The following is a 23,295-nucleotide window of genomic DNA, read 5'->3' as shown; positions in this document are numbered from 1 at the left end:
ATTAGCTGCTTAATTGCAAGAGATTGCTACACTTGGAATTGTAAAAGAAGGCGGTGGAGTTGGATAACATCCAGAAATAAGGACTTTAAATGTTAGGATAACTGCTAAGGACAGGCAGATTCCAGGAAATAGAATGTGAGACCTTAGTTTTGATAGAGCAAAAGCACATTTTTGAAAAGATCGTACAAAATATGTGACGAGAGTCATCATGTCAACAGAGGAGGGTTAGGAGTAACAGAATGTGAGACCTCAGTTTTGATAGAGGAAAAGCACATTTTTGAAAGGACCAAATAAAATATGTGATGAGATTCATCATGTCAACAGAGGAGGGTTTGGAGTATTAGTGATGATGGGAGTGGCAAAACAAAATGAGAGTGGGAAAAACAAGAGAAAGAAGGAAGACAAGCACACAAAAAAACAGGAAGTTGGAAGTATATAGAAAAATTTGTACAAAAATCATGAGAAAAGTGAGGAGTACAGAGGAGGTAATTAGTGCCCAAGTACAGAAGAGTGGGTGTGAATTTCTTACTAGAAAAGTGGGCTATAAGATCCAAAAAAATTATGACAGTAAAAATTTACAACAATAAATTGCAAGGGAAATGTCATGGAAAAGACATGAAAACAGACAAAAGTTTAAAAACAAAGCAAACAGAAAAAGGAAATTAGTGGAAAAAATGGAATCTACTGTACTTGGGAAATGAAAGAATACTGGAAACAGCGGTAACAGTCAATCAGTATGGTTTGGTGAGAAACAAATGCACCAAAAAAATGAAATAATAAGATAGAAACAAAGTAAGTGACAGGTCGGGAAGGAAAGCGCTGTCAAATTTGCAAATGAATCAGTGAAAAAAACCATAAATGAAGTGCTACATGCAAATTCATAAATAACAGTAGACTCATATAAGTGCGCAGATATCGTTACTAGAAAAGACGTAGGACCGAGATGTTGGTTAATACAGATAGTACATGTAAATTGGGCAAAATCACACTTAATGCGAAAACAGAGACAGTTTGATCAATATAGACAACAACAAAGAATGAAAAGAGGGTTACATAAGAAGTGTTGATTGCCACAAGAGCAATATTATGTATTCTCATCCTGTCAGGTAAGTCTCCCCTGAGGCAGGGTTCTGGATGACTTTTCCAAATTCTCCCCATTTCCTAAACCTCGCCAGTCCTTTTCCTTCATCCCTCTTCCTTCCCCTTCAACCCTTTTTCCAGTAGGTGGAGCCACGGGCTCCAAAAGCCTGCACATTTATTTACTCTTTATATATGTTTTCTGATGAAACTTATTGGCAGATTAAGACTGTGGGCCGGACCGAAACTCGAACTTGGGACCTCTGCCTTTCATGAGCAAGTGCTCCACTGATTGAGCTGCCAAAACAACTCATGGTCCAGCCTCACAGCTTTACTTCCCCCAGTACATCATCTCCTACCTTCCAAACTTCACAGGTCTCCTGCAAAACTTTCAAGACTAGCACCCCTGGAAGAAAGGATACTGCAGAGATGGGTTATAGCCACAGGCAGGGGGATGTTTCCAAAGTGAAATTTTCACTCTGCGCCAGACTGAGTGCTGATATAAACTTCCTGGAGGATTGAAACTGTGTACTGGGCCAAGACTCAAACCCAGGACCTTTTCCAGGAGTGACAGTCTTGCAAGTTTCGCAGGAGGACTTGTATGAAGTTTGAAAGGTAGGAGACAAGGTACTGGTGGAAGTGAAGCTCTGAGAAGGGGTTGTGAATTGTGCTTGGATAGCTCAGTCAGTAGAGCACTTACCTACAAAATGTAAAGGTCTTGGTCCAACACGCAATTTTAATCTGCCAGAAAGTTTTTTACCTGCACTGCAATGCAGAGTGAAAATTTCACTCTGGATGTTTTCTCCTGACGCCACTTGGTGAGTTGATTTTTTATTAGTCCAATTATATTACATTTTAAAAGAAAAGCCAATTATTTTTATTGATAAAGTAAATTATGTGATAAGCTGTATGGAAAAATGACATTGTTACTGGAATAAATTAAAGCCTAATAGCTATGACTCTGTGTCTTATGCCATGTGTAAAAGATGATTACTGTAATCCTGGAAGAAAACGTGACTCTACCCTGAAAAAGTAAGGACATAAAATAGAACATTTTCCAGGTGCTACACCAACACAACATCTTTATTTTCAGTACTGCAGAGATGGATCTATCTGAAGTCCTGATTATTGTTATAATTTCAAAAAATATATATGTTTATGAGCGTACACAAGAAAATTTTATCAAGTCTCTGACTTTCTTGCTTTGCAGATGCTTTTGTGCTTAATGTTGTTGATAGGTACTGCAAATTCTAAATTATGCTGTTACCAAAAATATAAATATTACTCCATGCTCCCCAAAATTATTACTGTTAATAAATATGTTTAATGTAGAAAGTTATGGTTATTTGATGTCAGTTAAGAGGCTAGTGTGTTAGATTAAAAATATTAGTAAAATAAATATCTACCACTGCATTTGTACTTTGATAGTGATATGATTTGCAAAACTTGAAACAAAATATATCTTCTCTTTATTTTCATTACTTACAGATATTTCTTGTTTTCATAGACATCAGACAGACCAAGAACATGTGGATGGTCAATCAGCTTCATAATGGCAATCTCTCTCTCAACCTAAAATGACAAAATAATCATTATAGCATGGTGTTTGCACTGACAACTAATTTATAAATTGCAGCTGACACCTGAAAGAGGAATACATAGAAGTTAAATCTTTGAAGGTAAAAACACAGAATTATACTGGGAACTGGGATTGCTTCCAAAACAAAATCTCAAAGCAGGCTGAAGATATAATTGATTACATTGATTTATGACTGTTTCATATGCATATAAACTGCTCAAAAATTCTGGACTACCCTCATCATCTGCATAGTTGGTGTATGTGCTTTTTTGAGGTGGCACATTGTGCCCATACATTATCACCTTGAAAGACTGAATGTGACTGTGACTAGTCAAAACCTGCAGTGTGACACTGCAGGATGCCACCTCATCTGGAGGATTGCCACTGAAGCTGTTGCTTGAGCAGAAGTGCCCTGATCATCTTGCAGAGAGCATGCCAAGGGTGATCAAAACATGATAAAATGTTTCATAGTGTCGGTTTGTGGCTGATAGTACACAAGCCTTACTAAACTGAATCCAAGAATCTTCTGGGTGAAAAGCATGTTTCACAATGGCTGACTGAGTGCCTCTCCCCCTCTACAGTTGCCCTTGTGATCTTTGAGGATGCCATCAAAGTAGATAGCAAAGGCTGTACAAAGAGGCCATAGAAATTACTAAATATCCAAATAAATTTAACTGAAATAATGAGATGTGAAACTGAATGGTATCTGGTTTCAATTGCTGAAGAAGATGTGTACGTCTTCCATGAAGAGGTGATAGCAGTACTGAATGACAGCAACTGACAACTGCTGCAGGAGCATGCAGAAATTATATTTTACTTGTCTGTAGCTAACCATGGTGTACATCACACCTTTGAAACAGCTACAAACCCCTTCTCTCCACCACCTTTTCTCTCCCATAATGCCCCCTCCTTGAATATGTCCTCCGCAGATGGGGATGAGATAGTGAGTTTCAAAAATAAATTAATCTGACCATGACTTTAGCTTGGAACATTTTAAAAAGTGTGACAAATTTTATTACAATAACTTTGGTTAAGAAAACAGTTTTTCCTGATAATTAAAATGTAACTAAATACAGTGACTGTGTCTATGGTTTGCTTACAGTAATGTAATCAGATAGTGACATATGGTGCACTAGGAATATGAAATATCTGCTTTAATTATCATCACATGTGTCAGTCACCATTTCAAATCATCTGATTTTCTCTCTTGTTTCATACCCTGTAATGAACATAAAAATTTCTCAAGAAAATGTTTAGCTCTACCTACTTAGGTGTGAAAAAAAGGCAGTTTAGATTTGAGGGGAATAAGGGATGAAAAAATAAGCCTTATGAAAAAGGAGTAACTTTACTGTGAAATAAAGAAAGACAATAACCATTATAAGGGCATATGAGGTCAAAACTTTGGATTTAAATAATAAATTCATTTTCAGTTTAGATTTGACAATAAAACTTGTGTTACTGAAACCTTAGTGCTACAAAACCAATTACAAAAGTAACATACAAGGAATGAAAAAATGACTGCTTTCATAACTAATATATGCCATAATGTATTAGTTATGATCGTTTTTCAACCTAGAAATGTGTCATATGGTGAGATGTTTCAGTTAGCTCTGTCAACTCATGAGGGAAACACTCCATCACACCCTCTCAGATTTAGTAGTAAAGTGGCCTACTGTATAGTCTGTGAAAAACTGAATGTGGATCCAGCATGAAAACAGGAAGAAGGAGTACTGAGCTGTGAAAAAAGAAGCAAAATAGAAGCAATGAATGGTCCAAGCCTAAGAGCAAATCTTAAGAGTCACATCATTGTGGTTGTGCGGTCATGGTGTTGGACTGCAAAGCAGGAAACCCATATTCTAATTCCCTTGTACCTCATTTCTTCTTTTTCTTCCCCCCACAAAGTTATGAACTGACCACCCAGGTATTGTGTGTCTGTCATCCCTCTGCAGCATTGGCAGTTTTCATACTACGTGTTGGTAATACAATATGAATAATGTGGAAAGAAAGTATTACCATCATAAGCAAATGAGACGAATGGTGAGATCAGGTGAGATGACACACAGATCTCTAACAGAAACTAAAACAACAAATAAATTGATGTGAATTAAGTTACAACAAAGGAAATCAAGAGCAAAAATTTTCAAAATGGAAGGCATGATTCATAACATGTGGTACATGTCTAAAACAAATAGGGGAAACGTAAATCTGGAGGTCCCTTCCTTACACCTTGCTGTTGCAAATGGACATTGCACCACAACGCAGACACAAATCTGAATACAGCAAACAGACCTGTCAGTGGCCAGACAGTCAATTCATAATTTTGTTGGAAAAAAGAAGGGGGGGGGGGGGGAGGAGGGAGCACAAGGGAGGTTCAAACACAGATCTCCCACTTTGCAGTTCAACACTGTGACCACACAACCATTTGACTCTTGAAACTTACTAAGTGCTGCATAGGTTGAGCTTGGTTCATTCATTCTCTGATTTTGCTTCTTTTATCATAGTTCAGTACAGCTCCTGGCTGTTTTCATGCTTGACATGTGTTCAGTTTTTGATGGACTGTCCACTGGGCCATCTTACCATTAAATCGGTGGGAGGTGTGATGGGGAGTTTTTCTTGTCAGTGGCAGTGGAGAAACAGTCTTCCTACAGATGTAATCACACATACTACAGGATAAATGGCTGAGGCCTTGGAAAATGAAAGGCACAAACTTTTTTGTAGAGTGGATGTCTGTAGACTCAAATCAATCATAACCATAATTAATTAAACATGCCATATAAATACACGGAACTGCAAGGTAAGTCATATTTATTTTGGACAAGATCCCATAAGATAGTAAAATTGTGATTATTATTGCTATTGTTACCCCTTCCCTTCAAGTAAGAATTTACTATGAATGTTGAACTTTTGTTGATAATTATGTCCACAGTAGTTGTGACAGGTACGAACCAAACTACCATTTTGTACTTTTCTATGGGCGAATTGAATAGTTCTCATGTAGCACTGAAAACATCCACAAAAATTTTGTAGTGTATAATTTCATGTGCTTCCAGGATGGAACATACTCATGAAGACCTTATTTACTGTAGCAGCAGGCATTATTAGTCTATCTAATGAAGTGTCATCTAACATTAAAATGTATACTTCCGTAAATTATACTTTCCTCACTGTTGTCTACTTCACGCATTAGGCCTATTACTCATGAGTTCACCTTTTACTCTGTTGTATTATTCTGTGCCTCAAAAAAATTCTCTCCCACAGGGAGTGCCATAAATAACTTTCCCATTTTCAATGAAAATAACAAGAAGTACAGAAAATTTCATTTTTTTAAAAAACAAATTATGCATTTTGTAAAGAGCATCAATGAATTTGCAGCAGCTACTGAGTACACCATACTGAAGGCATTCAAGTAAGATTCCCATGACTTTGCTTGTCAGCAATGATAAAATGATAAGACCTCGAGTGACAGAGGTATCACTGCTGTGGTACACGGTCAGAGAAGTATTGTTAGTTATTTATGATACTGTCAATTGCAATGAGCAACATGAGTGAGCTGTGCAAACAATGTGGTTCTAGTCTCAAAACATTTTTTTAAAAACAGTGAATCTGTGATTATTGTAAAAAAGGCCATAATCCACATTCTTCATAATCATTCTTGGTTTATACAGAACTGTTCCCTGGTCATTCAGTCTCTCTGTCTGATGTCATCAGATGACCCATCCACTCAACTGACTTCAATCCATGCAAAGTTTTCTTTTGGGTACCTACAGTCTAAGGTGCTGGACATTGCCTGGGACCCTCAAAAAAAGAAGTGCCATTTTTGAAAATGTGAAACTTGTGCCTCAAATGTAAAAACAAATCATGTCACTCCCTATACTTTCAGTAGTGATTTGAAATGTCAGTTTGCCCCAAGTGTTTACAGATATGACCTTAACAGAAAGGTAAATAAGAGAAACATTAGTGTTTTAATTATGAAATATTTATCATAATACAAGTTATTGCTCTGTTTACTTTGTTGAAATATCAGTTTAGGTTTACTCATACTTATATTTTAAAACATACATATACACATATGCAATCCACTGACAAACATGTTATGTTGTATTACTTTGATCATAAACTAATGTAGGAACAATAACTTTTCTGGTAATGTAAGTGCTGTTGTGTGGATGTTTTATTGAACATATGATACTGTTAGTGGTTACATGAAACTAAATGTCTGTAAAATTTGAATGTTACAGAGATCATAACCTTGCATAAAACCAATTTGGTGTATTATTTTTTATTCAAATTCATTCCAAGCACACAAAAAGAAACTTTGATGTTTCACATATGCCTATAAATGGTTTGTGTACTACTTGCTTACTTAACACAGGTGATACTGTAGGACTACGAATTAGGAAAAGCAACAGACTTAAGACAGAATACTATCACAGTATAAATAAGAATATTGGTTAAACTTGAAATGTTTGTACAACACTAATAAACTATATCAGTCAGAAGAGATTCACATACACCACAAATGCTTGTGGCTGCTGCGGAACTGGTAAAATTACTAAGAACAACTAAAAATATATATATATATATATATATATATATATATATATATATATATATATATATATATATATATATATATATATATATATATATAAATACAAAGATGAGGTGACTTACCGAACAAAAACACTGGCAGGTCGATAGACACACAAACAAACACAAACATACACACAAAATTCAAGCTTTCGCAACAAATTGTTGCCTCATCAGGAAAGAGGGAAGGAGAGGGGAAGACGAAAGGAAGTGGGTTTTAAAGGAGAGGGTAAGGAGTCATTCCAATCCCGGGAGCGGAAAGACTTACCTTAGGGGGAAAAAAGGACAGGTATACACTCGCACACACGCACATATCCATCCACACATACAGACACAAGCTTGTTTGTGTTTGTTTGTGTGTCTATCGACCTGCCAGTGTTTTTGTTCGGTAAGTCACCTCATCTTTGTATTTATATATAATTTTTCCCACGTGGAATGTTTCCTTCCATTATATATATATATATATATATATATATATATATATATATATATATATATATATATATATATATATATATATATATATATCAGAGTTTGTTGCATAATAAATGCCATGAACTGTCTATCTGTGATGGAAAGAAGATCCCAATCACAAAGTGGAAAAACCTAAAATATTTCTGGTGCTGATGGCATATAGCAACTACAAAAGTGGATTTTGTGTTGTCTAATACCATACCACAGTTGTGACTGAAATATATCAGCTTACACCACACCACAGTTGTGACTGAAGTATATCAGCTTGCACCACACCACAGTTGTGACTGAAGTATATCAGTGGAATTAATATATTTGTTTGCTTACCTTCATAAGCACGGACTCACTCAGTTTCTCTCTGTTGATGATTTTGATAGCTACCTTCTTGCCCATAACACAGTGAACACCAAGTTTAACCAGACCTAAGAGCAGCAAATAATAAATTTTCAGCATATATTCAAAAACATCCAAGACACAAAACATGGTAATATTGTAAGATGAGAATGTAATAAAATTTCAATTTTGTTGTAAGTCATGCAATTCTCTCGTATGACTCTCTTTTAAATTATTAACAACTGTTATAACAACAATGGATATATATGGATCTCAGAAAAAAGAATTCATCACCTCCCCTACTTAAAGATGGGAGGCATTTGTACATTAAATTGGTAGGCTACAGTATTGATTAGAAATGTCTCTCAGATCTAAAAGCAGTGATAGGATGACAACAGCACTCTCACAAAAGTCAGACCACTGATACAATTCCCCCCACCCCAAATACTTGGAAGAGTAGAACATGGAAGTTTCAGCAGTAATTTACCTATTTGCCTTGAAATGTACATTGTATTTAACAGAACCAAAACATACTGGCATCACTAATTAATCAGCTGATGTAGAATTAGATAAAATAAAACAATCACATTGTATTCCCTGAACAATGAATCTCTTTAAAAGGCTCATATTTAGCCACTGTTGGTAGAATGATGTTGTACCAAAGATTAATGTAAACAATATGACATTTTTGACAAAATTATCAAAAGCATAGATTGCTGTTTACCATACAGAGGAGGTGTTGATGCTGACAGGCACAACAAATTTTTAAACAAGTAAGCTTTTGGCCCAAAGGCCTTCTTCTGAATTAGACAACATACATATTCACATTCAAGGATGCAAAACTGCACACATTATCACTGTCTCTGGCTATTGAGGCCAGACTGCAAGCAACAGCACACAATAAGTTAAGCAATGTGGGTGGTGGGAGTTAAGAGGAGGCTGGAGTGGGGAGGGGGAGGGATAGCATGGTGAGACTGGGGAATAGTAAAGCACTGCTTGAGAGAGCATACAGGGATCAGGAGGGGAGAGGGTAGGGCAGCTAGCTGCAATCAGACAGAGAGCAGGGAAAGGGGGGGGGGGGGGGGGCAGAAAAGAAGAGAAGTCAAAAAGAGAAATAAAAGACTGTGGGGCATAGGTGGATAGAAGGCTTTGTAGTGATGGAGTGAGAACAGGGAAGGGCATAGGAGGGTGATGGACAGAGACTAAAGAAGGTTCATACTGGGAGGATTATGGGAACATAGGCTACACTGCAGGGAGAATTCCTGATTGTGCAATTCAGAAAAGCTGGTGTTGGTAAGAAGGATCCAGATGGCACAGGCTGTGAAGCAGTAATTGAAATTAAGAATGTTGTGTTGGACAGCATGCTCAGCAACTGGGTGGTCCAGTTGTTTCTTGGTCACAGTTTGTTGGTGGCCACTCATGTAGCCAGACTGCTTGTTGGTTGTCATGTCAAAGTAGAATGCAGCACAGAATTTGCAGCTTAGTTTGTAGATCACATGACTGGTTTCACAGGTAGCCCTGCCTTTGATGGAACAGGTGATGCTTGTGACTGGACTGGAAAAGATGGTAATGGGAAGATGTATGGGACAGGTCTGTTACAGGGATACAAGCCATGAGGGGAACAGCATGGGAGCAGGGATTGAGTAGGGACAGATGATGACATTGTGTAGGTTCAGTGAGTGGCAGAATACCACTGTTGGAGGAGTGGAAAGAAAGAACATTACTCATTTCAGGGCACATCAAGAGGTAGTTGTAGCCATGGCAGAGAATGTGATTCAGTTGCTCCAGTCCTGGGTGGCACTACGTCACAGGAGGAATTTGTTTTTCTGACTGAACGGTGGGACATCAGGAGATGGTGAGCGACTGGAGAGATGAGACATGGAAGATCTGTTTCTGTACAAGTTTGGGAGGGTAATTACAGTCTGTGAAGATCTCAATGAGATCCTTGGTACCGTATATTGCAACATTACAGATGCAACAGCCGCGGGTGTCTAGGCTGTATGGAAGGGACTTCTTTGTATGTAATGGGTGGTTTGTAGGTTTGATATGGACAGAGGTACTGATGTAGCTATCTTTGAGGTGGAGGTCAATATCAAGGAAGGTGGCCTATTGGGTTGAGGACGACCAGGTGAAGTGAACGGTGGAGTAGGTTTTGAGGTACTGGAGGAATGTAGGTAGGATGTCCTCACCATCAATCCAGATCATGAAGACATCATCAGTGCATTTAAACTAGGTGAGCAGTTTGGGATTCTTGGGGTTGGGAAGGAAACCTCTAGATGGCTGGCATAGGCTGGTGTCATGCAGGTGCCCATTTTCATACTCTGGACTTGTTTGTAAGTGATGCCTTCAAAGGAAAAGTAATTGTTCCTGAGGATATAGTTGGTCATGGTGACGAGGAAGGCAGTCACACGTTTGGAATCTGCTGGGTATTGGTGAAGGTACTGCTCAATAGCAGCTTGGCAGTAGGAGCTGGCCATGGTGGTCGAGTGGTTCTAGGCGCTACAGTCTGGAACCGTGCGACCACTACGGTCACAGGTTCGAATCCTGCCTCGGGCATGGATGTGTGTGATGTCCTTAGGTTAGGTAGGTTTAAGTAGTTCTAAGTTCTAGGGGACTGATGACCTCAGAAGTTAAGTCCCATAGTGCTCAGAGCCATTTGAACCATTTTTTGCTGTAGGAATTGAGGATGTTAGCGTAAAGGGGATGTGGCATCAATAGTGATGAGCAACACACAGTGTGGTAAAGGAACAGGAACTGTGGAGAATTGGTGGAGGAAATGGTTGATGTCTTTTATATAGGAGGGTAGGTTGTGGGTAATAGGCTGAAAGTGTTGGTCTATGAAAGCAGAGATTCTCTCAGTGGGGGCAAAGTAACTGGCCACAATGGTGCATCCAGGGCGTTTGTATTTATGGACTTACAAAGTATGTAGAAGACAGGAGTGCAGTGAGTGGTAGGGGTGAGGAGAAAGGGAGACTCGAAGAAGAGGTTCTGGGATGGACCTAAGGATTTGAGGAGAGACTGGGGATCCTACAAGATTTCTGGAATTGGATCACTGAGGCAGGGCTTGTAGTTGGATGAATCTGATCTTTGGCAGATTCCTTCCACCAGATAATACCTGCAGTTCAAAACCAAAGTGGTGGAGTCTCTGTCAGCAGGTGGGATTATAAGACCAGGACCAGTTTTTGGGTTAGGGATTGCAGTTATTTCTGCGGATGTAAGGTTAGCTTGCTATGTTGAGGGATTTGGAGATTGATGGTGAGGCAAGATTTGAGGCTAAGAAATTCTGGAAAGTGAACAGGGGGGTGAATTGGGTGGTCCCAAAGTCTCGCCATCTGGCCTCAGAGGAGCAGTTCCCTTGTGACTCAGTATCATCCAGGAATGGAGCAACTGACTCACACTCTCTTTCAGGGTGATGACCACCATTTGTCGCAACCTGAAATGAGGAATGTCTTTCCCATTGTCCTTACCACTCTTCCCACAGTGGTATTCTGCTGCCCACTGCACCTACACAATATTGTCATCCATCCCTAGTTAGCTCCTGCTCCCAACACCTTGCCTCATAGATCATATTCCTGTAATAGACCTAGATGTAAGACCTGTCCCATACATCTCTCCACCACCACCTACTCCAGTCCCATCCCAAGCATCACCTATCTCATCAAAGGCAGAGCTACCTGTGAAATCAGACATCTAAAACCTAAGCTGCAACCACTGTGCTGCATTCTACATGGGCATGACAACCAACAAGCTGTCTGCCAGTTAAGTTTTTTGTGACAGAGTCACTGCACAAAAATTTCTCAGTTTGCCTGTAATGTCAAATTCAGATTAAATTCCAATCTTTCAGTGATATCCTCCATCATCTTCATCAGGGACTGAAACTGACAGTCAGGAATTAGCAAGGTTCCCTGTTTTATACCCACAGGATGGCATTCAATTGGCTGGATTACATCATGATGGCATGTACAGAGGTGGTGCATTCTACATAGAGTGCATCACACGTATACGTGCCATCATGACATAATCCAGCTAATCAGATGCCTTCCTCAGGGGAAAAGATGCGGGAACATTAACAGTTCATGACAGTCAGTTTTAGTCCCTGACGAAAACACTGGAGGATCTCATTGAAAGCATTGAATTTTATCCAAATTTCACATGACAAGTGTATCGAGAAATTTTTATGCAGTAAGTTACCTGTCTGCATGAATGGACACCAACAAACTGTGGCCAAGAAACAGCTGGACTACCCAGTTGCTAAGTACACTGTCCAACACACCATCATTTCAATGACTGTGAATTTCACAGGTGGGAACTCTCCCTGTGATATATCCTACATTCCCATAACTATCATGGCCTTGACCTTTGTTAGTCATTGTCCTTCAACCACCTATCACCTTATATATGAAGATCGTAACTGTTCTCGAAAGAACAGATACTACTGATGACCATGCAGCTTCTCTAGAATAAATGATAATTAATCAAAATGCTCTGTTGCCAACAGATGTTGTTGATATACCTCGAAGGGGACAGCTGAAAATGTGTGCCCCGACTGGGACCCGAACCTGGGATCTCCGCTTACATGGCAGACGCTCTATCCATCTGAGACACTGAGGACACAGATGAATAAAGCAACTGCAGGGATTTATTCCTTACACACTTCCCGTGAGACCCACATTCCCGACTGTCTTACGGGAATCGTCACCTTAGTGTGCACAAGCAATGAGTGGATGGGCAAATATCTATTAGGTACATTACGTATGTAGATTGTGGACAGTTCGGAATGTGGGTCTCACGGGAAGCATGCAAGGGATAAATCCCTGCAGTCGCGCTATTCATCTGTGTCCTCAGTGGCTCAGATGGATAGAGCATCTGCCATGTAAGCAGGAAATCCCGGGTTCAAGTCCTGGTCGGGGTACACATTTTCAGCAATCCATATCGAGACATATCAACAACACCTGTCAGCAGCTGAGGGTTTCAATTAATTATCACCTATCACCTTCCCTGTTCTCACTCCATCACTATACAGCCTTCTATTCCACCTATGCTCCCACAGTCTTTTTACTTCTCTTCTTTTTCACTTCCCCAATCTCTACCTAATCTCCTGACTGCACCTTGCTGCCTTACCCTCACTCCATCTCATCCCTGGATGTTCCCACAAGCAGCACTTTACCGTACTCTACACTTACCTTGCTATCCTCCCACTCCTGATCCCAGCCCCCTCATTACCCCAACTGCTGAGACTGCTTCTCCCACCATACGCTGTTGCTTGCAGTCTGTCCTCGGCGGCCAGAGGCAGTGGTCACATGTGCATGTGAGCCCTGTTTACAAGTATTTGTGTATGTACATAGTTCAATTCTCCAAGTTAACATCTCCACTATATGTTGAGTAGTAATTTATCCTTTTTGTAATACTGTTATAATTCATACTGGATTTTCCATTGATTAAATTTTTTACAAACATTTTTAAAAACTGTGATCACTTAAAATGGAGTTGGAAGTAATACATTATATATCTGCTGTTTTCTTTAAACTGACATTGTAGTATAATTTTAAATGCTGTTTGTGTACTCAGTGTGGCAGAGATAACAATTAGCTTCCACTGTCTGTCAGCATGCATTGTGGCAGAAGTTCTGTGCTCTGTGCCCATTTTTTTTATGCTGTAACTTTTAGAATGGAAATGGGAAAACAAGAGCCTTTTATGGATAAGAAACTATAATGTAATTTGTTTTATATAATTATTCTCTTGCTAATTCAATAAAATGAGTTGTAATTATTTAAAAGGTGTCTGAATTGTGAACCAGATTAGTTTCATTTGCAGTATATACAAGGTGAGGGGATAGTAGTGTATTTTGTTAGGAATCAATGTGAAGTGATATAAATTTGTCGAGTTTCTTTTTATGATTTGCTTACCCGTATTAATGAGCATAAGCATCTTGCTAGTGATAGGAATTGTTCTGAAGGGGTCCAGCAATCACAGCCTGTAGCTTTGGACTGGACCACATTTAGGGCAACTTTTATTTCATTTTTCAAAATTCAATATGATGACTGCTAGCCCTTCGCCAATAATACGGGGTTTCCATCCATAAGTCTGTGAGACCTGTGCTTATGGGTAAACTTAATATTGATAGCAAACCTTGGCAATTTTCAACTGGAGAGAAGCCAACAAATATTAAAACATTTTGACAGCAAAGTTTACTGAAGTTGTTGTTGACAATGTGCCAGATGAAAAAGCTACACCAAGCACTTTCTTTCAATGCCCTTATGGCATCACAGCCTCTACAATCAAAATGCAATCTACAAATAATATAGGAATAGAGTTGGATGTCAAGAAATGTGCTGAGGACAGTAGCAGACATTAAACTCAATGGCAATAACTGACACAGTTACATTTAATCATTTAAATTATTCCACAGAAATTTTAATGGAAGTGAAAACGCAAAACTGAAAGAAAACCTTTGGTACTGCAATACCAATAATCAATAATGGAGTGAAAGACATGCAAATTATGAAACATAAGACAGACATTATTAGGTTAATACGGAAGAATAATTTATAAACTATATAACTAAAGTACATTAAGCAGAAAATATTGACAGCAAAAATGAATAGACATAAATATTAATCTGCCTGCTTTCATAATAAGAAACAAAAATGGATCATGAAGAAGCTGTATAAAATGCAAAATAATAAAAAAAATAAGCTGCTCAATGTGTAAAGTTAAACGGAATAGATAGTTTACTGCTTGGAAGAAACCTACATAAAGCCATTGGAGAAAACTGAAAGTGTTTTTTTAGTTGAAATACATGTGGATAATATCTCATTTAGAGGTTCTTAAAATGTGATAAATACTTTCTGCCATGTACTTCACAGTGGTTTTCAGAGGACACATATATGTCCAGATTTTAAAACTATTGAGACACTCAGTCACTTACTTTTGTTACATACCCATACACTTCACCAAAATATGTCATGAAATACATACATGGTCTAGGGGTAGCGTCTTTGACTAGTAATTAAAACATCCTGGGTCCTGGGTTCAACCCCACACTACTGCTTAAATTCTGAATGAAAATTGTCAGATACATGTGGCTGAAGAGATCCAGCATAAGAAGTCACATTCATATTGCCAGCAGCCTTGTCAAAGAGGGTGGAGGACTGGACAGAGGTCCAGGGCACTCTCTTTCCCTTGGTGTGGGAAACTGTCCCTAAAAGGCAGAAGAATTAATGGTAGCTATCAGAGGAGCCAAGCAAGGCTGGATCTCCTCAGTTTTCTGTATTAGAAGTAGTAGTTGTAGTTGTAGTAGTATTAGCAGTAATTATTTGTTACAATAAACCTTCATGTAGTTTTGTCAGCAAGCAAGAAAGACAGTAGCTTGTATTGTTCCTTTTAAACCACCAGCACTAGAGAATAAGTCAAAGTGCAAAAGCTTAGCCCTAACCTAAAGCAAAAGGTGGAGGGGAGCATACAGCAAAGAGGCTAGATACAAGCGAGGCCACCGGTAAACATTTAGTTGCTATGGTAATCATTACGTTGTGGCACAGGAGGAGGACACAGTGCAACCTACAACACTCAAAACCACGAACAATCGACAAGGTTGAGAGACATTAACATCTGACAATACAGTGATCTTTACAAGCAAAGAGAAAAGTAGTTCACAGACGCATCAACAGAAGAAGATAAGCAGCCAGTTGAGCACGAAGTTCAGGCAGAATACAGAATGCAAGCAGGAAGAAAAGTTTTACCTCGGCACCCCTACACTGCAGACACCTCAGCAGCCAACCAACTGCAGTCATGGGAACAGCAAAGAAGGCTATGGGCATTGACTGTGGTACGTAGTGAGGCACCTTGATCAATAACAGGACAATGAAGAGAAGTGTTCTTCCTAGCTGGAGTTGCATTTATCCTACGTGTCCAGGGGTTCCAGGCATACCAGAGCTCCAGAAGAAGATTTTTACAGTTGGAAGAGAAGAAACAGCAGACATGATCTCCAGAGAGCCACCACATTCAAAAAGGGGGGGGGGGGGGAGGGGGCTACTGCGACGATAGTTGAGACATATGAGAAGTTCACCACTCCTGTTTGTTCTTTATAATTTACTTGTTGTAATAGCTTAGTGTTCACCAAAGTGATAATAAAGATTTGGTTTCTGGTTACAACATGAATCTATTAATCCAGTTATTTCAGAGAGTAGTGCACGGCTACAACATCACTGCTGGAAACAGGAGAGGGGGGTACAAGCTGCCTTAAACCATGTTGCTGTGTACCTCCATGACATGGGAGGCCTGCAGCTGTGGTGCTGCCTCTCTAGGTTTCGCTTATGTTAGTTAACCCATGTGTCATGAATGTGGATGATGTCCAACCTTGTACAAGTACTGATGTAATGCTTTTGAGTGAGGATATCATTACTTCCTTGTACGAACTTTTGTTTTCGAGGAAATGTGAAACTGAATGACATGAAATTTTGAAGAAAGGATGTCCAACACTGGTGTCACATCTTCTTCAGAAAGATAAATTCAAGACATCTGCATTCCAAACTTGTATGAGCAGCACGAGTGGTTATTTGCTAGTCCTACAAAAAGAAAATTATTCTGCTGGCCACATTTGCTCTTAAGCACAAGAAAAACAGTATTGTCTGCTGAGGGTTTCAGTTATGTGAAGAATCTGTCTAGAGGATGCACATGGCATGCTTCCTCTAAAGATCATCTCAGTAATTTTATTTCAGTTAAAGAACTATCCAAAGAAGTGTTTGGAATTTCAGATCTACTTTATGAACATCACAAACCAATGAAAATTTGACACAACAATGTAGTGAAAGCTAATAGAGAGATTATGAAAATTCTAAGTGATGTCGCAAGTATTTCATGAAATCAGGAGCTAGCTTTCAAAGGTCATGATGAGACAGAAGATTCCTTGAATCTTGAATTTTTCTGAGTCCTTTTTAAACTTGTGATAAACAGAAGCAAAGATTTGAAATCATATTGGAAGCAAATGGGCTGTTTCTGGGATTTTCAAAAAATATACAGAATGAACTGACTGAATGTATAAATGCGTCAACATTTGAATATATATATTCAGGTTCGGACAGAACCTCATTTATGTCTGCATTGTGGACAATGCAACATGTTTTGGACAAATCACAGTGGCTCTATTGTTGTGAGGCTGGTGGACTGCAACAGTGCATTCACAAACATTTTCTTGATTTGCATGATGTTAGCCAAGATAGAACTACTGCTGCTTTATTCACTGTGCTGGGTGGCGTTTTTCAGAATTATGGTATGAAGAACAAACTGGTGTCACAAACTTGTGACGGTGCTTCCATTCTGGTGGAAGAATTAAATGGTCTGCAAGCTATGGTCCATAAAATTGCCTCCCAAGCTCTTTCTACTCACTGTTTGGCACATTGCTTAGATTCAGTTTTGCACCAGAACTGTTCTTGTATACAACAAGTAAGGAATTTTTTCTCTGCACTCCAGGATATTCCTGCTTTCTTTCACCAGTCTTCCAAACAAACAACAATTCTAGACAGTATTGCTGGTAAACAAATTCCTCCCAACAGTGAAACGAGATGGAACTCTACCACCAGAATAACATTTGCCATTCTCAAAAACAATTTGTAGATAATTGAGGTTTTAAATGAGACAATTGTCAGTAGAGACTCTAGTGCAACAACTACAAGAGAAGCCTAGACTTTGACTGTGTTTTTCTTCTCTCTGTTCATCAAAGCATATGCTTTTGAACATTCTTCAGAAGAATATCAATGATGCATAGTTTTGCAACAATGCTGTCTCAGAGTGCATAGCTCATACAAGAAACTTGGGATTGTTTTAATTTCATGACATGCTTGGTTAATTTGCAACCTGAAGCTTCCATTAGTAGAGCTGAGATGATGGATGAATACAGTGGCAATTCATTGATGTCAAAATATAAACAGACACAGTTAAGGCACTGGATAATATTGTAATGCAACTGGAAATAAGATTTTCACACTGTAATCAACAGCTCTTCCTTAAATTTCGTGATACTACTCATTTCACCAAATATGCTCAGCATTTCCCAGTAGATGGTGTGGTTTCAGTATTACAAAAGTATGGTGCATCCTTTAGTTGCTTGCATTTACATGTAGAAGTGGAGACTGTATTTTGTTCCCGGCAGATAAAGTTTGGGAGATGTAATTGAAAGAATGACTGAGAATGAAATGGACCATATTCTTCAAGAATCTTTCAAACTATTTTGTCTAAATGCTACCATTCCTGCAACAAGTGCTTCAGTTGGAAGACGTTTTTCTTGTCTTAAATGTGTAAAAACATATTTGAGGAACAGTGCAGCCCAGAATCATTTATCAGCTCTTGCTTGTACCTCAACTGAAAAACCAGTGCTGCAAATACTTTAAAGCCAAAACACATCGTTTGACAACATTTTAGAAAGATTTGGGAAAGAGGAGGGTTAAGGATTATCAAGTTCACTTGTTTTACAAGTGACAATGCTCAAATGCCCAGTTTACCAGTTCATTTGTAAATAAAAGTGAGTGTCATTATTATTATAATTATTATTAATATCGAAGTAGTGGTAATATTAGTAGTAGTTGTTGCTGTTGTTGTTATCTTAGTAGTAATAGTAGTAGGTGTGGTGGTCATTAGGAAGACTAGGCATCCCCAGAATTTAGAACCATAATCCGCTACTCGAAAGAATCAGTAATATTCAATGGTACAACAATGCACAAGGTAATGGAAACCACTGCTCCTTAAAGACACACATAGTGTACCAACAGGATTTGTGGCTTATAAATGAAAAGTATGATGATCTCTAAACTCGCAAATATTCTGGACTAGTTCCCCATTCGGATCTCCAGGAAGGGACAGTCAAGGGGGAGGTGACCTTGAGCACATGGTTGGAGGGTAACATACTATGAGTCATAGCGTTCTATGAGTCGTAAAATGCATAAGTGTATGTACAAGAATGCAGCATTAGAAACCTGAGCAACTTGGACTGTTAGTTGCATCAAGTTCACAGTCTCACACCATACAGTACAATATTGTAGTGGCCTTCCCTGAACAGAGAACATTCTTTATGATTGCAGAGCATTCACCCAAAATGTAACACAAGGTGTAATAGATTCAAAATAAAGAAAGTAAATATGCTTTCAGAGTTCAGTGGCAGAGACAGTGGAGATTACTCTCACAGTGAAGAAAGCCACACTGAGTGAAATGTGTGATACTTTCAAGAAAGCTTTTCACATCTGTTCAATTAGAAGAATTCAAACTGTTTGATTGTTTGATCATCTTTTGATACTAAAATTTTGCCTTTGTGAAAGTTTTGTGTCAGAAATTATATCCAGTGTACATCTACAAAATAATTCATAATTCACTATGTCATTAAAACAACACAGCTTTAGTACATTTATGTCTCCAATATAAGAAATTATCTCAAGGAAAATAATGTCAAGAATAGTCCTTCGAAGGCCTAGAGAATAAGATGTTTCCAGCTGAGATCACTTTATATAATGTGTTCTGGAACATTGGGTACAATACTGTTTCTGCATCTACTGTTGTGTGGGATTACTACCTTTTGCAAGCTCTTGAGACCTGAAGTGAATTGAAGAAATTAGCTTGCTAAGTGTTTCTGCAGACAGATTATTGAATTTCTGTGATCAGTTAGTACAAAATTTTGGAGCAAGTGGATATATTATAATATAAAATGAAAGAAATGCCTTGAATATTAATGGTAGTTGCCTGCTTATATTCATGGCAAATGCATCATGTTGGCAAAGCTCACATACAAATTGGCTCACATTTTACATATGTTTTACATAATGTATCCTGAAATATCAAACCACACCTAACTGCAAAATCCTGTGACTGTAAAAGTTTTGCCATGAAGCATCAGGATATTTGGAGAGGTAGGTGTTAACTGCTGCTGCCTTTGCTTGTTGTCAGACTTTAAATATTACTCTCTGTTAGACATTCAATAGAAGTGTAGGCATATTGTGGTATATACAAGTAAAAGCTTTGGAAAATTAAGAAAAATATCAATGGCTGTAATCATCATGCTTATGGATTCCAAACAATTATTTGTGATGTGAAAAATATTGTCCACTATGGAGATAACTTTTCAGATGTTAATGATAAAATTGTCATTTTCTTATGTTAGATCTGGTTAGAAGGGGAGAGGAATATAACTTGTGGCTTTTAGGTTATGCTACATTACCTGCTTTGTTAAGTGATTTTTGACGAATATATGAGGCAAAACGTTTGCTTCCTGAACTACAGCGAGTTTTTGTGAGCTTGTCAAAAAGTTGTTCTACACCTTGTCAAAAATCTTCCTTAATATAAATATAACAATTTCTTATTTTAATTAATATTTTGGGGCATATTGTTAATAGGTAATGAAAAAAATATTTCAGAATGCACTATCGTCATTAATCAATGCAGTCTGATTATTCTGAGACGTTTTAAGAAAAGAATCATTAAAGGTTTCCACAGTTTCTCTGGTGAACTGCTGTCAGCCTGTCAATATTCGGCATAATGGGTTACGGCATGGGAATTTGTAAATATTGATAACAGGACTTTGTCAGTTTGATTTGTGTAATATAACTCATTTCAAAAGTTTGTTGTTTATATAAAACAGAAAGAGCAGTTTTATCAGACAGAAGAAAACGAATGTGTGAAAAGGAAATGACAAGATACAAAGAAGGTTGTCAAGGACTAGTTGTTGGCTGAAACGCATTAGTTCACTATGGATGTATGCTTTCAGAATTTCTACTACGGTAAGAAGATATTCTGAGGTGAAGAACAATGAATATCAAGTGTTGGCTATATTTCGTGTTGAGATAATTTGCAGGTCTACCACCTAACTATAAACTCGGACTTTCTTTTTATTTATTCATTTTATCATTTCTATTAGACATAAATGAGTGGCAAAACGGTAGCAGTTATATTTCACTCGGTACTAATTTGTCTGTCGCACTAATTGGCTATAGCGGCTGTGCTGATAATAATCGGCATTTATTTGGCAATAATAGAAGCAAACTCAAGAAAAATAAGCACTGGCGGGTTTATTGCAGGATTTAAAGAATAAAAACGAATGAGAAGTAATGCTGAATCTCTAGGGAATATCGTTATTCATAGTACTGCTGCATATCCTCGAGTCGAGAACCATCTATGTGGGGCGAACTGAAAACCACTATTATTTTTCTTTACTTCTCTCCGCACTGGCAGCAATTAGGACATTGCAGTATTGACATTTTGTGTTTCTTAAACGGGGTTGTAAACATCTATCGTGGAAGCTATTCCACAACACTTTCTATAACTGATAGGTAGGCACTTTTCGGTAGTATCGGCGTTCTACAGTGAATATTGTTGCTTGCCAATGTGGCCCCTGCAGCGGCACGGGAATGCAGCACACTTGGCACCAGCGCACGCCAGAATTGCCTAACTGGCAGGCGGAGAAGCATTCCGCCCCTCGCCGAACGTCGCAAAGCGCCGGGAAACAGTGTGCTGGCAACGTCGCACGGAGGTGCACTACGGACGAAATACTGACACTGCGCTTACCTGTTTGGCCTTTTCCGAGTGTTTTCTCCAGCCTGAAGGGTCCAACATATTGCTGGTGCTCCCCAGAGTTGGTGTTATTTTCCTTTTGCATGTTTCCCTCCGTCGTGTGCGAGTCCCTTTCCGTTCTCCCGGACGATATATATTATAATTTTCCTGTCGCCACTGCAGTCCTGGATCCGGCGGCGGTCTTGCCGCAGCGGCGAGGCTGCTGATTTCCCGGTGCGGCTCACTACTCACTGCACAGTCGTAGCGGCAGAGGCACACGACACGACACTACTCCGCCCTTCATGCCGACGCCGGCGGCCGGGGCGTCGCTCCGCGGCGTCGCGGCTGCTGCTCTCGTCGTCCACGGCCTACCCCGCGCCGTTCCCGGCTGTGAACGGGCGATCTCCGGGCCCGCGATCCACGTTCGCTCGCCATTTCCGCCGGCGCGCACTCAGTAGCTGTCGTCACCCGCTGGCGCAGGGTGCACGCCCGCCATCTTGGGGCTGCTGCCCCGCGGCGCATGCGCACTGGACCGCAGGGGGCGCGGCAGGCGTCGCCGTCGGCTGTCCCGCACGCCTACCGATCTGCCCGCCTCGCTGCCCCTCAGTTCGCCGCCTGCCGCGCTACCTGCAACACACACGCAGCGCGGGCGGTCTACACAACCACGATCACAGAACCACTGCGAAAAACACTGCTGGCCATCTAACTGCTCACCAGTTTTCCTCATCTTTCGCACGGTTATCGTGCACACTTTTTCCCAATGATAGCAAAGCAGATGACGTCTTTGGCGACTAAACAAATCCTTTTCTACTGTGGTGCGCTTCTTAAGCGTTTTCAAGAAATTGAGATGCCAAGTTTTAGGAGGGTGTTGAATACCATACGAGAGCAGTAGCCTTCGAGAAGCTGCGTAGAGTAACCAGCCAAGGCGGCTGATTAGAAGTCTGCACGTACTGTGGTCGAGTCGCGTAAATTTCTTTTTTTTTATTATTATTATTCCACCAAGCAGCGCTTTCACTACAATGAATCTTGATTTCTTCGGAATGGAACTGTTACAACAACAACAATAACAATAATATAATGATGTTTTGGTACATTTGTGGCCAGGTATAAACAAGATTTCTAACGAATCGTGATGAACTTATCTATCGTTTATCGATACTTTCTTGCGCGTATCGTAGTGACATTAGGAAGGACTGTACCTGCTTTGAATGGGGTACACTATATTTGCGATATGCGCGTCAAAGCATAGGTAAATAAATGTTAATCGCATCACGATTTCTTATTATACCTCGCCTTGGGTCTACTACAATGAGTGTCATCATCATTATTGTTCCTTTCCAGGGAAACACGATTAATTGTAGCGGCCCATGAGTCTAGTGGAAGATTCGGAAACAATCAGATGCGAAGATACTCGAACGCACTACGGACAGATTTGTAATCTGCCGTCTTACCGTCGTTGCGCGACGGCTGGCACTCTCGTATGGTATTCAACACGCTGGCAAATCTTTGAATGTAGATTTACTGGAAGCCCTTAAGAAGCGCAGAGTACTTTAGCAGCATTTGTTCCATCAATGTGTAACCCGTTGGTTGTATGATTTCCTTGTTAGTGAGCGGCAGCGTCTTATCAAAACATGTCTTAACCTCAGTTCGTCTACGTTGGACTGTGATTAGGATACTGCTATTGTGTACAATATAAAGGACAAATTCAAACGTTA

At 39.4% G+C, this 23,295-nt stretch overlaps 1 protein-coding gene across 1 annotated transcript in view; it reads right to left on the bottom strand.

The window, feature by feature from the left end:
- The window catches only part of LOC124711610 (serine/threonine-protein kinase BRSK2), a 207,150-nt gene extending 185,438 nt beyond the window's left edge, over positions 1–21,712 (bottom strand). Inside the window, exons 1-3 of the mRNA XM_047241774.1 lie at positions 21,596–21,712; positions 8,048–8,142; positions 2,564–2,649 (exon numbers count right to left, since the gene is read on the bottom strand). Coding sequence (XP_047097730.1) covers positions 2,564–2,649; positions 8,048–8,142; positions 21,596–21,686 — 272 coding nt within the window. The 5' untranslated portion in view covers positions 21,687–21,712. The remainder of the gene's footprint in view (positions 1–2,563; positions 2,650–8,047; positions 8,143–21,595) is intronic.
- Positions 21,713–23,295: the final 1,583 nt, after the last annotated feature.

This window comes from Schistocerca piceifrons, chromosome 8, assembly GCF_021461385.2.
Source record: "Schistocerca piceifrons isolate TAMUIC-IGC-003096 chromosome 8, iqSchPice1.1, whole genome shotgun sequence".
Classification (NCBI taxonomy): Eukaryota; Metazoa; Arthropoda; class Insecta; order Orthoptera; family Acrididae; genus Schistocerca; species Schistocerca piceifrons.
Note: the sequence above shows the minus strand (reverse complement) of the source record. Positions and strands in the feature narration are given on the sequence as shown.